The 16,703-nt window shown below is 41.9% G+C and overlaps 1 protein-coding gene across 3 annotated transcripts in view; it reads right to left on the reverse strand.

Annotated features, from left to right (window-relative positions):
* Positions 1 to 16,703, reverse strand: part of fat1a (FAT atypical cadherin 1a) — a 77,504-nt gene that overhangs the window by 22,342 nt on the left and 38,459 nt on the right. For 2 of the 3 annotated variants that reach the window (XM_071538297.1, XM_071538296.1), the window contains exons 6-10: positions 15,946 to 16,162; positions 14,770 to 14,909; positions 7,566 to 7,841; positions 5,429 to 5,639; positions 637 to 4,710 (exon numbers count right to left, since the gene is read on the reverse strand). In XM_071538297.1, coding sequence (XP_071394398.1) covers positions 637 to 4,710; positions 5,429 to 5,639; positions 7,566 to 7,841; positions 14,770 to 14,909; positions 15,946 to 16,162 — 4,918 coding nt within the window. Of the gene's footprint in view, positions 1 to 636; positions 4,711 to 5,428; positions 5,640 to 7,565; positions 7,842 to 14,769; positions 14,910 to 15,426; positions 15,496 to 15,945; positions 16,163 to 16,703 lie in introns of all 3 variants that reach the window. The other variant, XM_071538295.1, reaches the window with a different exon arrangement.

Below are 16,703 nucleotides of genomic sequence, written 5' to 3' on the forward strand. Positions count from 1 at the left end.
TTGAGTTGCTGTGTTGCTATCTGTCTGATGAAAATATGACAATGAAAAGCAGGAAGCCTGAGTTAGAAAAAAGGATGCAAAGAAAACAAATCTGTACTGAAATTTTGTTCTCCGTTCCACTGTCAGCTATTAATAATTACTCAACAGACCAAGTACAGACAAAGGATTCATTACTACTTCACATAGCAAATCCATATTTCTAAATCAAATGTGTTCACTATACAGGCAATTTTGCACAGCAAGAAACAACAGAAAATGCACATCAGCTAATGAGAGAGCTGCTTTGTGATTTCTCTGGATATTAGACTTGGCATAGTTATTCACACTTTCTAATTAGCACCAGAGGAAGTATTTTTCCCTAGTCAATTTCTAGCGTTATTCAGATAATTATACATTTCTGTATTATGATGACCTAAATATTTGCCTTGAGCTTTGGCAGATTAGGCGATGACTCAAAGACTCCTAACAGATAAAGGGACTGTGTAATGTTTCAAAGATGAGATATTATCGTCATAATAAGTGGCCTAAACGGATAATCCCCCTTAAGCTCTGTTTGTCGAACTGTTACACAAAGGAGTGGGTAGTAAACTCTTTGAGTCTGCTAATGATCTGTTTCGTAAAATAATAAATGCCCACCTGTGATGAAGTAGTTCACTTGTTTATTGATGTCCTCAGAATCAGCATCCGTGGTGCTCAGGATAGCAATGACCCCACTAGGTGGAGGGTCATCCTCACTAACTGTGCCCTTGTAGATTTCTGCAGTGAAGCGGGGTGGGTTGTCATTCACATCAGCAACTGTTACCTCCACTTTGGTGCCAGTTACATGCTGGACTTTGTCTCCTTGGTCTGTGGCTAGGATGGCAACTGTATATTTGTTCATGTTCTCACGGTCTAGCTCTTTCAAGGTGGTCATCCATCCAGTTTCACTATTGATAGCAAACAGCTCAGATATCTCCTGTGAGGTCTGCTTGGGGTCAAGGCTATAAACTACTTGGCCATTGGTGCCAGAGTCTTGGTCAGTGGCTTTGACTTGAATCAACGGTGTGCCACTTGGAAGGTTTTCCACGATGACTGCCTCATAAGGGTCTGACTCAAAGACAGGCTTGTTGTCATTAAGGTCTTTCACCTGGATGTTTACATGTACAGATGCCACTATCTCATAGTTCTCATGTTTGCTCTGGGCTAGCAGTGTGAGCTGGTACCATTTGGTAGTCTCATGGTCAAGGCTTTTCTCAAGCTTCAAGGCCCCGGTGTCTCTGTCTACAACAAAAACCTCATCCTCATTGCTCTCAGGAGTGTTACCTTTTACAAGGCTGTAAACCACTGGTTGTTCACTCTCTGCCTGGATGACATCAATCTCTGTGCCAATGGGCAGGTCTTCAGCAATTGTGAAACGGTAATGTGGTTCAACAAATTTGGGAACTGGTACCTCTGGGGCGACAATCCTAATATAAACCTGTATAATAGAATGTTTGGATGGATTCCCAGCATCCTTTGCCCTCACAAAGAATGCATAGAGCTCATTTTCAAGTCCAATGAGGCTCTCTTTAGTAGCAATGACCCCAGAGGTGGGGTGGATTTCAAAGTTCTCCTCCACATTTTCAACATCTGCTTCAATTGCATACGTTATGTCAGCATTGCTTCCCTCATCCATGTCTGAAGCAGCAATTTTGACCACAGAGGTTCCTCTTGGGACATCTGATGCAATAGTGGCTTTGTACTCAACTGCCCTGAATTGTGGGGCATTGTCATTGACATCTGTTAGAATGACATTGATAATGCAAAAGCCTACTTTTCCACCACCATCTTTTGCTACGAGAGAAATAGGAATGACTTTCTCAATGGAATTTTCACGATCAAGGCTCTCTAGTGAGAAGATCTCTCCATTTTCATTGACTGAGAACTTGTCTTTTGCAAAGTCATTGACAATGCGGTATGTTAGCTCCCCATAAATGCCTTCATCATCATCTGTTGCTTTTGCTTCTGCTACCAAGGTACCAACAGGCGAGTTCTCAGCAAGCTCTACCACATAGTCCACCTGAGGGAATGTGGGGTTGTGGAAGTTGGCACCGATGACTGTCACTTTGACAAGGGCTGAGCCTCTGAATACACCATCTGACACTGATATATTGAGATTGTACAGAGGCTGCATATGTGGCCTTCGGTGGTTGGAAATGACAATGGCGCCTGTGTTTTTGTCCATGGCAAAGTTCTGATCCTCATTGCCAGATATGATGGAGAACTCCAACTTATCTTCATCTGAGCTGTCAGCATCAGATGCCTGGACTTGCGTGATGAAGTGACCACGAGGAGCTAATTCGCTGACAGTTGTTTCGTACACATTCTCTGTAAATATTGGAGCATTGTCATTCAGGTCAGTAACATCTATCGTCACAGTGACATCACTAGAGAGGGCTGGAACTCCACTATCCACAACACAAACCCTCAAATTATGTTGCTGGGTTTCCTCATGATCAAGCCCTTGAGCTGTCCAGATTATTCCTGTGTCACGGTCAATGCTGAAGTAATCTGAACTCTTCCCCTTTTCCTCAACCAACAGAAAGAAGATTTCTTTGTTGTTACCAGTATCAGAATCTTGGGCATCAACTTGCAAAACTGATGTACCAATGACAGAGGCCTCAGAAATACTGGTGTTGTAGGCCTTTGACAGGAACACAGGAGGGTTATCATTTACATCTTCCAGTATGATATCAACAAACACTTCAGAGTGTGCTCCCGTTAGAGAGTCCGTGGCTCTTACACTTAACTTATAGGCAGGATGTGCCTCAAAGTCTAGACGTTGAATCACATGTATAACACCAGTGTTGAAATCAATTGAAAACTGTTTTAAGGGGTCTCCCTCAGAGATGGTGTACACTATACGAGGGCCTTCTGAGTCATTGGCCTGAACATGAACCACGGGTGTGTGTAACTGGATGTTTTCAGGGATTTCAATACTATAGAAAGGCTTCTCAAACACAGGCATTGCTTTGTTCACCACCGTTATGGGCACTTGTACTTCCGCTGAGAGTGCTGGGTCCCCACTATCTTTGGCTATAACAGTGATTACAAAGTCTGTGTTAAGTGACTCTTTCTCAAACTTCTTTTTGAGTGAGATTTCACCAGAGGGGCTGATTTGGAAGTGCTCCTGGTGGTCCTTCAGGTGATAGTAGATATCTGCATTCAGACCCATGTCTTTGTCCACTGCTGTGACCTGTCGGATGACCTGGCCTTCCTCTGCATCCATTTGGACCAGGGCATGATAGGGAAGGTTCACAAATATGGGTTTGTTGTCATTCACATCTTCCACTGTCATAGTTACCAGAACATGGGCCCCAACTTCACTTCTGTCCTCTCTGGTGACCTCAACAACAATATCAAATGTGTCCTGTACCTCACGATCAAATGGAATTCCAGTGGTTGAGATTACTCCAGAGGTGCGGCTGATTTCAAACCTCTTGTCAGGGTTCAGAATTTTGTAAAACAAGGGCTCATTCACCTGGTTCCCAACAGCAGCAATGACTGCTAGTGTTTTCTTCTCAGATGAGTTCTCTTGAACATAGGCCCTGTAGGACTCCCTGGTGAACTTCAGCCTGCTCTCCTTGTTTTCCTTTACATTTATCTTTACTGTGGCAATGTTGGCAAATCTTCCATCTGAAACCCTAACTTTCAGTTCGTACCTGCTTCTCAATTGTGTGACATTCTGAATGGAGATTATGCCGTTGATTGGATCCATTTTGAATTTATCACCAATGTTACCCTCAGAGATGGAGAAAAGGAGTTTGGAGTTTGGCCCAGAGTCTGAGTCTGTAGCATTGACTTTGATGACCTCTACACCTTTGTATGTTGGCACTATCACAGTTGTCTCATAAAGTTCTTGGCTGAAAAGTGGTGAGCAGTCATTGACATCAATGACTTCAACAGTCACATTGGCTGCCATCTCAGCAAACAGGCGTGGCATTCCAAGGTCGTGGACCTGGACTGTGAAATGGAAACCACTCCTCTGTTCATAATCCAAAGCCGTTGTGGATCGGATAGCTCCTGTGCTGGAGTCAATGGCAAAATAGTTATGAGCAAATGGTTCCACAATCTGATAGATCAGCATGGCGTTGCGGTCACAATCAGCATCAGAGGCACGAATGACCAAGGGAGTGTTCTCATGGGTCAAAACAACACTGTTGATGGAGGCTGACTCACTGATCATGCCTATGAACTCCCTCTGGAGAAAGATGGGGGCATTATCGTTCTCATCCTTTAGATGAATCAGCAGTGTTGTGTTGCTGGCCAGACCAGCCATGTTAGTGCCTTGTATGATAAGCCTGTATTCAGCGGTGGTCTCATAGTCTAAAGCTCTCTGGGTCACAACAACTCCAGAGTTTGGGTTTATGTCAAATGCACTGTTGATATTGCCACCTTTTATCTGATAGAAAACAGACGACTGGCTGATGGCTGTGACCCAGCTTACAAAACTTCCAGGATGTGCTGATTCGCTGACCTCTGCAGAAAACTCCTTTTCAGTGAATCTTGGGGCTGCATTGTCAGAAACTGTTACCACAATGTGTACAGTGGCTGTAGTTGACATTGGAGATATTCCTTTATCAGAAGCCTTTACAATGAGTTCAAAAAGGTTCTTGCTGCTTCGATCAAGTTCTTTGGCTACTGTAATTGTCCCCAGGACAGGGTCAATTGCAAATGAGTTTGCAATATTTCCTGTTGGAAAAAGAAGAAAAAAAGCAATACATATTTATTGTTGTGGCTGCTTTGACAATGATTTTCAATCTGTAATATGTGCCTCACAATGAATGCAAAACTACATAAGATAAGGACACCAGAGTCTTTTAGTCATATTTTTTCTCAGAAAGCTGTGGCAATTGATAAGGATTTGTAAAGACTGTGTATATTCCAGTTATCTGGATTTAAGGTAAATATTTTTTTACCCCTCAACGCATTAGATAATCAGCAGTGCTACTCTTTATTCCAAGCCAGTCATCCCATGCCTTCAATTTGGCTCACAGCAAAGCAAGTTATAATTCAATTACCTTGAGTCATCTCAACAATCTCAAATATGTATGTCTTCAAACAAAGGGCCTAGCTAATATGCTGCATGTATCTGCCTTTCATAACACAGCTTATTGGCAGTGAAAACAATGGTGGGAAATTCTGAGGGGAATCAGCTAGTCTCCCACGTATTTGGAGATCCTCTGACAAAGTTCTCAACATTCTCCTACTCTTTGTAAAGTATGCCATTCATAATCAAGACCCAGTGGGCAGCAGAACTCAAGATGACTCATACATTTTTTACAAGCTGATTTGATTTGCATTATTTTACAATGAAAGCCCTTGCTATGAATGTTTCTCCTCAGAGACAGCGGTAGGGAAATTACAGCTCTCAAGAATGAGTGACAAAAGCGCCTTTGAGGGCATTTACCTGATTCAATACTGTAGACAATCTCTGCATTCTGGCCCTTGTCCTTGTCCAGAGCTGTGACCTGGAGCACAGCTGAGCCTATGGCAGCAGACTCAAATACACGGCCAGAGTAAGGTGAGCCTATAAACCAGGGAGCGTTGTCATTGGTGTCCTCCACATTGACAATAACACGAACCAGGTTCCTCTTGACTGGGATGTCCTGGTCACGCACCTAGGAAAGAGTAAATTGGAAAGAGAAAGCGGAGAAAGACAGTGGGGTAGCAGAGGAGAAAGAAAAACAGAGTGAGACAGACAAGTGCATGAGAGATTTTAGAACTAACATAATACAGCAAACTGTTCACACTTTGAAAAGTAATGACAAGCTCATCTTTACTCAATGGATGCTTAATTTCCCCACAAAGACACCAATTAAACAATGAACTCTGACAAGAATGGTTTCTGATGAGCACAATATGACACAAATGACAAATAGGTTCTAACAAACAAATGATAAATCAATGCATACTGAATGCCCACCTATTGGCTTATTTTTAGTTTAGTTTAGTTTATTTATTTGACAATTCACTTTAAAAGGACAATTCCATGGCTGCAATACCAATATACATGCACAATTAAAAGAACATCAAGGATAACACAAAAAAGTTACAGGACTTATTTCCATTGTGGTCCTTGTTGTAGTTAGATGTCGTGGAGGTGTTTGCGTGTGCGTGCGCGTACATGCGTGTGGAGATAGTCGAATACGGCATTAGCGGCATATAAAAGCACAAAAAACATCAATATACAGAAAATATTCACATTGGGCATTAACAGGCATTGTTCAGACAACAGGCTAAAGTACACACCTCCTATTATACTAAAACTGGTCCATTAAATGAGCTATGTACAACCCTGCCTACACAACTGTCTTTACAGGGGTACGTTATATAAAAGCCAGTGTTTCAGTTTTGCCTTAAACGTGACTGGGTTTGTAGTCTGTTTAATTCTATTAGGAACCTTATTCCAATCCTGGGCACCCAAGTATCTGAAAGAACTTTCACCCATCTGGCTTCTGATCCTTACCATCCTTACCGAGACCTAGGACCACTCTGATCAGTTTATTTTGGGAGACCTGAAGTTTTATCTTCCACAGCTTGGGAAGACTACAGTACCAGGATGTGCTAGCGGCATTGGATTAAGCTGGATGCCATGAGTTTCTGACTTTCGCTGTCCAGGAACACTGACTTTCTGGCCAAGAACTTAGTTCTAGCGTTCACTTTTCCTACCACTTTCAGGGCCATACCAGCACCCCCTGCATTGCCGTCAAGTGTACAGCCCAAGTAATTGACAGATGTTTTAACAGAGACGTCATTACCCTTAAAATGTATTTTGAAATCCTTAGCTGTGTTTAATCTGGGTTTGGAGCCAAACAGAATTGATTCAGTTTTCCCAAGGTGTAAGAAGAGTTTAATATCGGAGAGCCATACACTGATGTTAGTCAGCTGTTCGCTAAGCCTTTCCTGGAGCTGAGCCAAGTTTTTGTCAGCAACCACCAGAGCTGAATCATCTGCGTATAGGAACAGGTCACATTTACATGCCTCTTTCATGTCATTTATATACACTAGGAACTACAAGGGGCCTAGCACACTCCCTTGAGGGACTCCGCAGCTTAGGGGGCGGGCTTCTGAGCGATGGCCATTTACTTCCACTATCTGGTCCCTATGCGACAAAGCTTAAAGATGTCAAATGTAGGAATTTCTCATAATTTACTGTTTTGAAATTATCAGTGCTAGCAAAAAAGTGCCCATCACTGTTACAAACATACTGTAAGCCATAATGATATGATCAATGCTTTAATTTGGTCCTGTTTGGGAGCTCACAGTCCTTACGGCCTTTAAATTTCTCGTTTCCTTATTTGGAAAATCCAATTAAAGTCACTTTAAACAAATCACTTCTTGAATGAAACAATGATCTTATAGTTTTGTTAAGATAAATGGGAAATTCTGTGGCTCGCACACAGTACAAGATGATGAAAAAATGAGTCCTGCAGTTAGAATAATTATACTCAAATTCATTCAAATTCTAAGGGGAATACCAGTCAAACTAAAGCTCCATGCAAATAAAACCTGTCATCATCATGCATATCATCACTGATCCATACCATGACAGTGAGGGTGTGGCGATGCATGGTCTCATGGTCCAGTCTCTCAGCGGTGTACAGAACACCTGTTCCTGGGTCTAGGCGGAACTTCTTCAGGCTGAATGGATCAGTGCTGCTCAAGAGTGTAAAGGTCAGCTTGTTCTTCTCGTCTTCGTCTACAGCGCTGATCTGCAGGACTTCAGTCTCCGCTGGGGTGTCTTCTGGGACATTCACCTCATACCTGGGCTGGGAGAACTGCGGCCGGTGGTTGTTGGTGTCGATGACACGGATAAGCACCTATTGGGGTCATAAAAGGAAATTATGTATACACTGTAGATTTTAGTCATCTCACAAACCATGAATGTTGAAATAACTTGGCCTCTTCTCACCATGTACTAAGGATGGTCATGTTCAATAATTTTCAGAGGATAATTGGATGGTTTAATCAGTCAAACAAAATCCTATGTTACAGGCTACTTGTGAATATTTATTTCATAGAAGCATGCACTCTGTAATTCTAAAGGACGCTGAATTTGAAGTACCATGAATACAAATGTGGACAAGTGACCCTTTCTTAATGACAAAATGTTTTAACAGGACAGGGAATCAATGGAAATTACAAATCCATATGTTGCAAAAAGATCAAGAGTCAATCACATTAAACCTGCAGCAAAGCATCAAACTGCACAAAAGACGGGCAAATCATCCTTTTATCTTTATGGACTTTCCTCAAACACACTCTCTCTACAGTTTTCAAGCCCTTTCTCCCACACTCTCCAGTAATAAGCAGTGTTGTGCAGATATAGACCAGATCAATACATATAATGGCAAAAGCAATATTTTAACCACATGGTCACTTGCCACTGCTAACAACGAAAGCAAGAAATCAATACTGGATGCCCCTAATGCATCCAGATGAAATGAGAGCTATGTAAGGACTGTAAAAGAGTAGATGATTAAATTACAAGTATGTTTGATAAACAGGACAGTAGGCTGTGACATGTGGAAAGTGAAAAGGTCTATTCAATTGATACAAGCTTCAAATAAAGAAATAATAGTTCAGAAAATGTATGCAATTTGTTAGGATGATTATGCATCATGTTTTAGTTTTAGGGCATTGCTGATTAAATATACTGCTAATGCATTCACAAACACTTCAACAAGACACACATTTTAAGAGAAATACAACTCAACCACTCAGACTCTACAGTAAATCCATGGCACAACTTTCACCAGATATGTGTCTCTTGCCTTGGACAGCAAAAAGACGAGCAAAAACTGCACTCACTGCAACTTTGTGGGTTTTTTTTCCACAACAAAGAATCTAACGTCCCCAAACTGTAAAATTCCACTGGGGGCATGTTTTATCAACACCAGCCACTTGTCTACTGGACTTCCGACAGAGGATTATGGAGAGCTGCTGGAATGCCATCTCTGCTTCCCAGACCGGTGAGGGGCTTCTACCATGGCCAAACATGGGGAACAAAAGGATCAGCTCAGATTAGACACCTGCATACCAGACACCAGGGGGTGATGTCCTACAGGGGAATAGACAAAGCCTGTGCTGGACTAGTGAAGGGAACTAGTCAAGAAAGAGTTGACCAGTTGACCAGCTGACCAGTGTTCATCAGATCCCTTCAGACATAACAACTGTTTTTGTCTGTTTGTAGAGCACTGTTAGCCTATTTCAGAGACAAATATAGACTCGACCTGACAGGAGTGATAACATTTACAATCTGTTGTGCACTGTGATGTTGGCAATGCTAGTGAGGCTCACAGATGTCATCTTGCAGGGGGGCTAGGACTACATGCTAACTGTCGGGTTATAAGCTGGCAGTTTGCCACTAGTCATGTGACACGAGTGAGCCACGTCACATTGCTAATCAAGAAGCCTAATCAAGATGTAATAAAAAAACAAAATTTTTCTAGCGAACCGTGAACCCTGAAGAGGTGTGTGAATCCAGGCCTCTGGTATGTGTCGGAGAATACCCTCAACAATGTATCTCATTCCAAGCATCTCTTTTTATGTCTTGCCAGACATATTGTACAGGGTCCCTGAGGCCGTACAATCCACCTTTCGCGCGCACACACACACACACACACACACACACACACACACACGTACACAAATAGGCACAAAAATATGCACGTCCACACACACAAAGAGGCTGGCCAATGTGTCTCAATCTGGCCAGCTTCAGATAACATGTCTTGTGAAAAGTGAGCCATTCACAAGGTGGCAAGAGCTGATAATGCTGTCAAGAAGCAGAAAGGGATGAAACCTGGTCACTAGTATCCACAACCATCCACAATGTACAATTTCATGTGGTTTGGAAAGCACACAAAAGGCTACTCTGCCCCTCCCCCCGCCTCCCCCCGCCTCCACTCCCACACCCCATCTGCACACAAACACACCTTCCCCTTTGCAAGGAGGCTCTACAACACTTCAAAGGAACTTTGCCCCCAAACATCACAAAGCAGCATGATACTGCCTGACTGCAGTAGAAATGCTGGTGCAGAAGAAAATTCTGTAGTCTTTGTAGATACCTTCCTCTGGGAACGCTGGAGAGGAACAAGATCGGGACTGAGACACAGGCGTGACAGATGGAGATACTGAAGGAAAAACTGCTGGGAGGGTGAAATGAGAGTAAGGAAGAGGGAAGGATGAGAGACAGAGAGAAAGAAAAGCCAAAGAAAGCTAAGGGAGATGGTCAAAATTTAGAAAAGATAGGCTACGCGTGACAATGAAAGAAATATATCAAGAAAAGAGGTGACTGAGAACAAAATGCTAAATGAGTGCCAAGGAGATAGAGTCTGTGATAAGATAGTCAGCTTTTACAGAGGGGAGGAAATTGTGTAGAGTATAAGTGGATGTACAAGTGAGCCAGTGAAAGAGAGAAAGAGATAGAGAGCCATACAGATGGATAGAAAGTCATTGTAATTTGGACTGATAGAACATGAGAAACAGGAGCCCAGGAACAGATTGTGGGCAGAACAGCTTGAGGTACTCCTGTAGGGCCAAGGGAGGATGTCATGGAGCTGGAGGTGGGGGAAGGGAGGCCGGGCTGCATGCCGAGCCTGCCTCGTTGGCGCAGCTCCTGGCTATGAGGTGCCCATGCTGGAATGCTGCACCCCTTGCCTGCATCAGCTGATCCTTCAGAGACGCCTTCATGGAGCTACAATGGTCATATAGAAGACAAAAAGAATGGCCGACTGTGTTCCATAGACCACCCACAGATGTAGAGCCTCATACTGATGGCGCTAACAGAGTCACAGCAAGGTAACCCATACTGGACTTGAGTAATCATTGGCAAAATAATTTTCTTAATTTTCTTTTTGTTGCTGTTGTCGCTGAAGTTGAAAATAAAACAGATGATCAAGAAGGAAACTGTGCTTAACAGGCGTACACCACATATAAAACGGTGCATTCTGTATAAAGAAACACCTTCTGTGTGTTGTCCAAAACAGGACACGTGGGAGCTTTCATGGTGCCCGCTTCCCTCCCCGTGCCATGCGTAGGAAAGGATGCCCCCCTGCCAGGTGGCAGGTTCTGGGCACAGGCAGGACACTGGCACTAAGTACTTGTACATGTTCCCAAAGCAGGATTAACAGCCCACTACCCACAGAGGTCCAGTGTTCTTGTTTGCGCTTTATTCTAACCAAACAGAATAATCATAATCCTTGCATGCCTGGCCAAAAAATGTGGAGCTTTTGGAAAATGGAGAGGGGGAAAATCAGAAAGAAAGAAAAGGAGGGCTAGAGGGAGAGAGAGAGAACAAAAAGAAAAAAAAAAACAAATACATTCCAAAGAGAGAGAAAATAGGCCAGCCCGTCTGGCAGCACAGCTTCCACATGACTTTGATTTGAGGAATAGATAAGTCAAACTTTGAGCTTTCACGAGGTGCACTGTGTGTGTGTGATTGGGTAGATCTAATTTTCGATGAAATTCTGTACGACTTGCATAAACAGCATACCGCCCCCCCAAAGAAAACAAACACACACCCAATAACAAAAAATAAACAACTCCTTTGCATATGTTTGCCAGTTCAAATTTTCTTTTCTTGTTTAAAGTTGCAAGCAAAGATTTGGTGAAAAATGATTACTCAACATAATCTTCACTGTTTCACTTTCATGTAAAAAGTCTATGAAAATTCTTAGGAGTCTAACTGTTAAAAGAAGCGGGCTCAAATCTAAGGTACAGGGACAATCTGTGTGTTTGAAATCAATTTCAGTGTGGCTTGAAAAATGTTTTTTGCCCCCACTGGTTATACATCCTTTTAGGAAAAAAACCCACCATGTCCTTCCCACTAGCCTGATTAAAGTCCTAACCTTTCACAGATGATGAGGTGCATTTACAGCATTTGCTAAATAAAAGCACTGGCTACCTGAGCTTGTACTGTCATTGTTGAACAACGTAATCAGAGGCGAACTAATCAGTGACCCAAATGCTCGGGACGGTCATATTTCCTACCAAGGATACCAGATTTAAATAAATCAAAGGCTGATGAAATACTGGTTTCCCCTAACTCTTTCTTTTTCTCCTTACTCTAAACTGCGCTCTGGAAAAAAATGCTAAAGTAATATATGTCTTTTCTAAAACCATTAAAAATATACCATTAAATAAGACATCAAAAACATACAGTGCATTTCTGAGTTCGGTTTGGAATAGCACAGTTGAGTGAGCTCTGTTTTGTTTGTTCTCTCTCTCAACCACTTGGAACTATTATCACTGACATTCACGCACAGCCCACTGGTCTGTCTTTGTAAACTGATGAAATTAAGCCATTCAATTACACCCCTGGTAATCTAATTCTAAACAAACCAATGCATTAGCCTATGCATTCCAAACAAGCTGAAAATCCTTGAATCAAACATGTTTGGCTTTCACACTGTTTGAACAATGTACGTCTGGCATTGTTCTCAATTCCATGTGTGAATCTGTGAATGATCTTTCTCTCTCTCTCCAATGATTTAAGATAGGAAAGAGGATTGAAGCAATGCAAATATTTGACTTCTGGATTTGTGGAAAAATATTATTTCCTAAAAGGGAGATAACTGTCAAGTACATGGACTACCAAAAACGTATTCAATGCTACCAGCAGATAACCACATAAATGTGTGATTGGCAGTGGTGTCTGGCAGTGGAAACATAGGCTGGGTTTTACTATATATATACGTATATATATACAATATTTGCTCATATTTACTTATAAATATGCCATAAACATGCATATGTATGAACACTGAAAACATATTTAGACTCACTCATGTAAATTAAGCAGAAGCACATAGAGGCACACATGCGCTCACGCACACACACACACACACACACACACACACACACACACACACACACACACACACACAGACACACACACACAGGAAGGTGATAAATATGGATATTTCAAGGGGCCTGTAACTGATTGACTGTGATGACTGAAGGGACCCAACAAAAGCCTTCATGATAATGAGCGCCGACATTAAAAAAAGGGCTTGTGCCTTTGAACCCGCATCGATACCATGGCTAATTGTGTTATGTCATCTTCTTTTGTGGACATAAATTCTTGTGGTCAAAATATGCAGACGGGAAAAACACTGCAGATGTTGATATTTAGACCTTTTTGAATAGGCTAACCTTTGAGCATGATTAATTTGGACTTTAAATGTCACTGCATGCCGTACTGTTGAGAGGCTTTTAAGAATGTATCTGTTGCCAGGGCTTCTGAGGAAGCGTTTTACTGCAGATAGCAGAGAGAGGGAATCATGGCTCCGACAATAGGTACACTGTGACCGTTTTGAAGGTTCTCCACTGAATTAAGGACGCGCTGCTTCCGTGGATGAGCTGTAAAATGCCAGTGAAGGCGGTGCTTCATCCAAGGCTCAGTGGAGCACAGCAACAAGATGATGAAAGGCCTTATTCATAGGGAGTGACAACAAATAGATTCTTTTCCAGCTACAGTTCTCTGAAGCCCCCCTTTGAGGACAAAGGACAAAACATTTTGAATACTGGGATCCCATATGACCCAGACTACCATTACAGATAGGGATTTCTGAGCAGATGTATTAGAAGTTCAAAATCTCATGGACAAGGCATGACAATCTGAACAAAAACCGAAGACAACCTACATGCATAAAAGCTTTTATCACTGCAGTTCATTCTTGGTATCAGTCCTATATGATAAATAGAAGTATTGAACTGGTTTTGAGTCAAGTATATCTTGAGTGAAGTTCTTATCCAATGCTCTTTGATCAAAATGGTAAAAGAAAATCTGCACATACCATGTGACAGAGCAGCTTGGTTTACTGCAAAGTTATCATATTTCTCAAAGTATATTTTTGTCAGTTCTGATGTGGCATGGATATGCTTGTATATGTTTATGTGTGTAATATATTTGTTTATTCTATTAAGCTCTCTACTCAGAAAAGACTTAAGTAATCCGTGCCTCTCAAAGAGAAATTAAGAGGAGAAGGCTCAGAGGTTCAGAGAGAAGGAGCATAGGGGGGAGGTTGGGGGGTTTGGGGGCTAAAGAATGCACACTTTAAAAAGACCTCTGGCTAGACGGCACCAGCCGCCTCTCGCCCTGCCTTGGGAATGAGACAATGGAAGATTCCTGGAGCTCTCTGCCAAAGGAAAAAAAAAAAGGTATTCTGCTGCTCTAAGATGGCAGAGAACAGAAGAGGAGGATTGCTGACTACTAATAGGTTCAAAAACCAGTCTCAATCAAACCGAATTCACCCGACTGCAAATCTAATTGAAAGCGTAAGAGAACATGCTACAGAATGTTTTTATAGCTCACTGAAGATGTACCTTAAGCTTGAATTAATTCAAATTATCTGTCTTCCCATCTACCAAGCTGATACACAGAGCTGGAGGGAGCATCAAAATAATGTAAATGCAACAGCAACTATCCTCTCAATACTTCCCCTAAATATTTTATCATATAGTTTAATTTAAACTGACATGTTACTTGCCTCCATTCTTTTCAAGCAACAGATGCATTATGTGGTCAGAAGTCAAACAGCGGACATGTAATAAGAACTCATCCTTTATGCACTGTCGATTTCAGGTCACCGATAGAACATAAACAGGTAAGTTTTGTAAATTTTTCCGCCTGTGCTTTGCTCATTATTTGTTGCCTGCCTTCTGCCATATTTCACATGAGAAAAACATAACCATGACAACTCCCTCATCAGCTTCCAACCGTTTCATTAGTGTTTCAATTACCTGGGTGCTGACAGTTCGTGTCCCATCCGTGGCTTCCACCGTCAGGTTGTAATTTGATTTCTGCTCAGCGTCCAGGGGCCGCGCTACAATCAAGGTTCCACTGGCCTTGCCCACGTCAAAGCGGCTGTCATAATTACCACCTGTGGATTGTTTTTTTTTTCACAAACAATGAGAGGGGACAGGAGATTAGTGACACATCATCACCTGCTTAAGTGCACGGAGCAAGCTGCGGCAACACTGAAAGGGGGCACTGAGGAGGATCTACAAACATCAACTTTTTGCTATACTGATGTTGAAGCTAATACTGAATGGAGACACTAATGTTGATGTCATTAACTGTTGGTATAGATTTGCTGTTCACATAAACAATATCCACAGAATAGCTTTTACATGCAAAATGAAAAAAAAAAAATACCGCACAAGGCTATAACACACAATTGTGCATATAAAATAAAGCTCAAAGTCATATAAAGGGGAGGAGAGGAGTTTTTCTTGGTCAAATGACCTCTGGAGATTTTTAATCAGGTCACATGTTTGGAAAAAAAAAATCTGGCATAACATCAATCCAGTGGCACAGCACAATTCAACCACACTTCACAGGCAGCACCAACAGACAATGTAAGATGATCTCTTAATACAGGAGATCCCAGCAGCTACCTTCTGCTGTACAGTTGTGGTCACAAGCCATCTGAAGGATGTAAAACATCTCAGTATCCTCTATGTCGTCTTGCAAAAATCCAACCAAACAGAACATTCCAGAGAAAAGACGGAAGAGTAGCACAGAAAAAGGAGAGAAGAAAAGAGATGTGTCAGTCAGAAATTGATTAGAGGGAGGAAAGGGTGGGAGGGAGAAAGGGAGAAAAGGCAAGTGTTTTTTGAGAAATGAAGAGTTCAAACAGTGAAAGTCACATCATGCATTAATTGTTCATCTGAGGTTAAATCAAACACATTCAAGAAAAGAAAAATTAAGTTCACACACTTTGAAAACATAGTTGCTAGTTTTGAGTTAAATTAGTAAGGAAATATCTATCCCAGTGCACTCACACACGCACAAAACTCATCAGTGTTAGCCCTGAAGTGTAAGAGCTTATCGGCCTATACTGCATTTCTTTGACACAGAATATTCCCATGCATGCACACACAAAATGACAGAGATGCATATGAAGGAAGCTATACCTGTGATTTCAAACCACACAGGAACATCAGAGGACTCGGTGGCGATGACGCCCACCATGTGCGCCACAGGGTCACTTTCCATTACAGAGAAGGAGAAGGGGGGCTCCTCAAAAACCAGAGGAGCTGCATCGGCTGGCACTTCTGGTTTGGGAATCCACTCAATATGCAGACGGCAAGTGGAGGACTTCTGAGGACGCCCGTTGTCCACAGCTTTAATCTGAGAGAGAAACACAGCATGAAAGACTGTGCTACACGTTTTTATTCTTTCAAATGAGTACAGATTCTATACAGGCCCACGCATGTTTGTGGTTGTGAAATAATTAGCAGTTTATTTAAATCAGATCTCAGCTCTCTGGCTGATCATCTGCTTTAATCTCTTCAATGGTAAATACAGTAAAGTTAGGCTATTTGGCTGCTGCAAATGTTAGCAAATGAACAGTCAATATATTTTATTACATATTACATACATACATGCACACATAGAAGCACTGCTTTATTGCAATATTCCAAAGTTTGTGTTGTCTTTTAATCGTTTAGTAACATTTAACTTGGCCTGTATATAGCGCTTCACGGTGTATACGCAGCAGTCCATGCCAACTAATTGTGATGAAGAAACCACATCGTGTGATGTAATTTGAATTTCCACTGAATACGAGAGGATGATTATGGGAGTTGTGTGAAAATTTACAGCTACGGTGAAAAGTGATATTTCACAATACTAATTGTACTTCCTATTATTAATTAGATGCTGCTTAATA

Source organism: Centroberyx affinis, unplaced genomic scaffold (genome assembly GCF_046629955.1).
Source record: "Centroberyx affinis isolate AG114_WGS23_722 - 3 ecotype Tasmania unplaced genomic scaffold, CSIRO-AGI_Caff_v1 ptg003249l_1, whole genome shotgun sequence".
Taxonomy (NCBI): Eukaryota; Metazoa; Chordata; class Actinopteri; order Beryciformes; family Berycidae; genus Centroberyx; species Centroberyx affinis.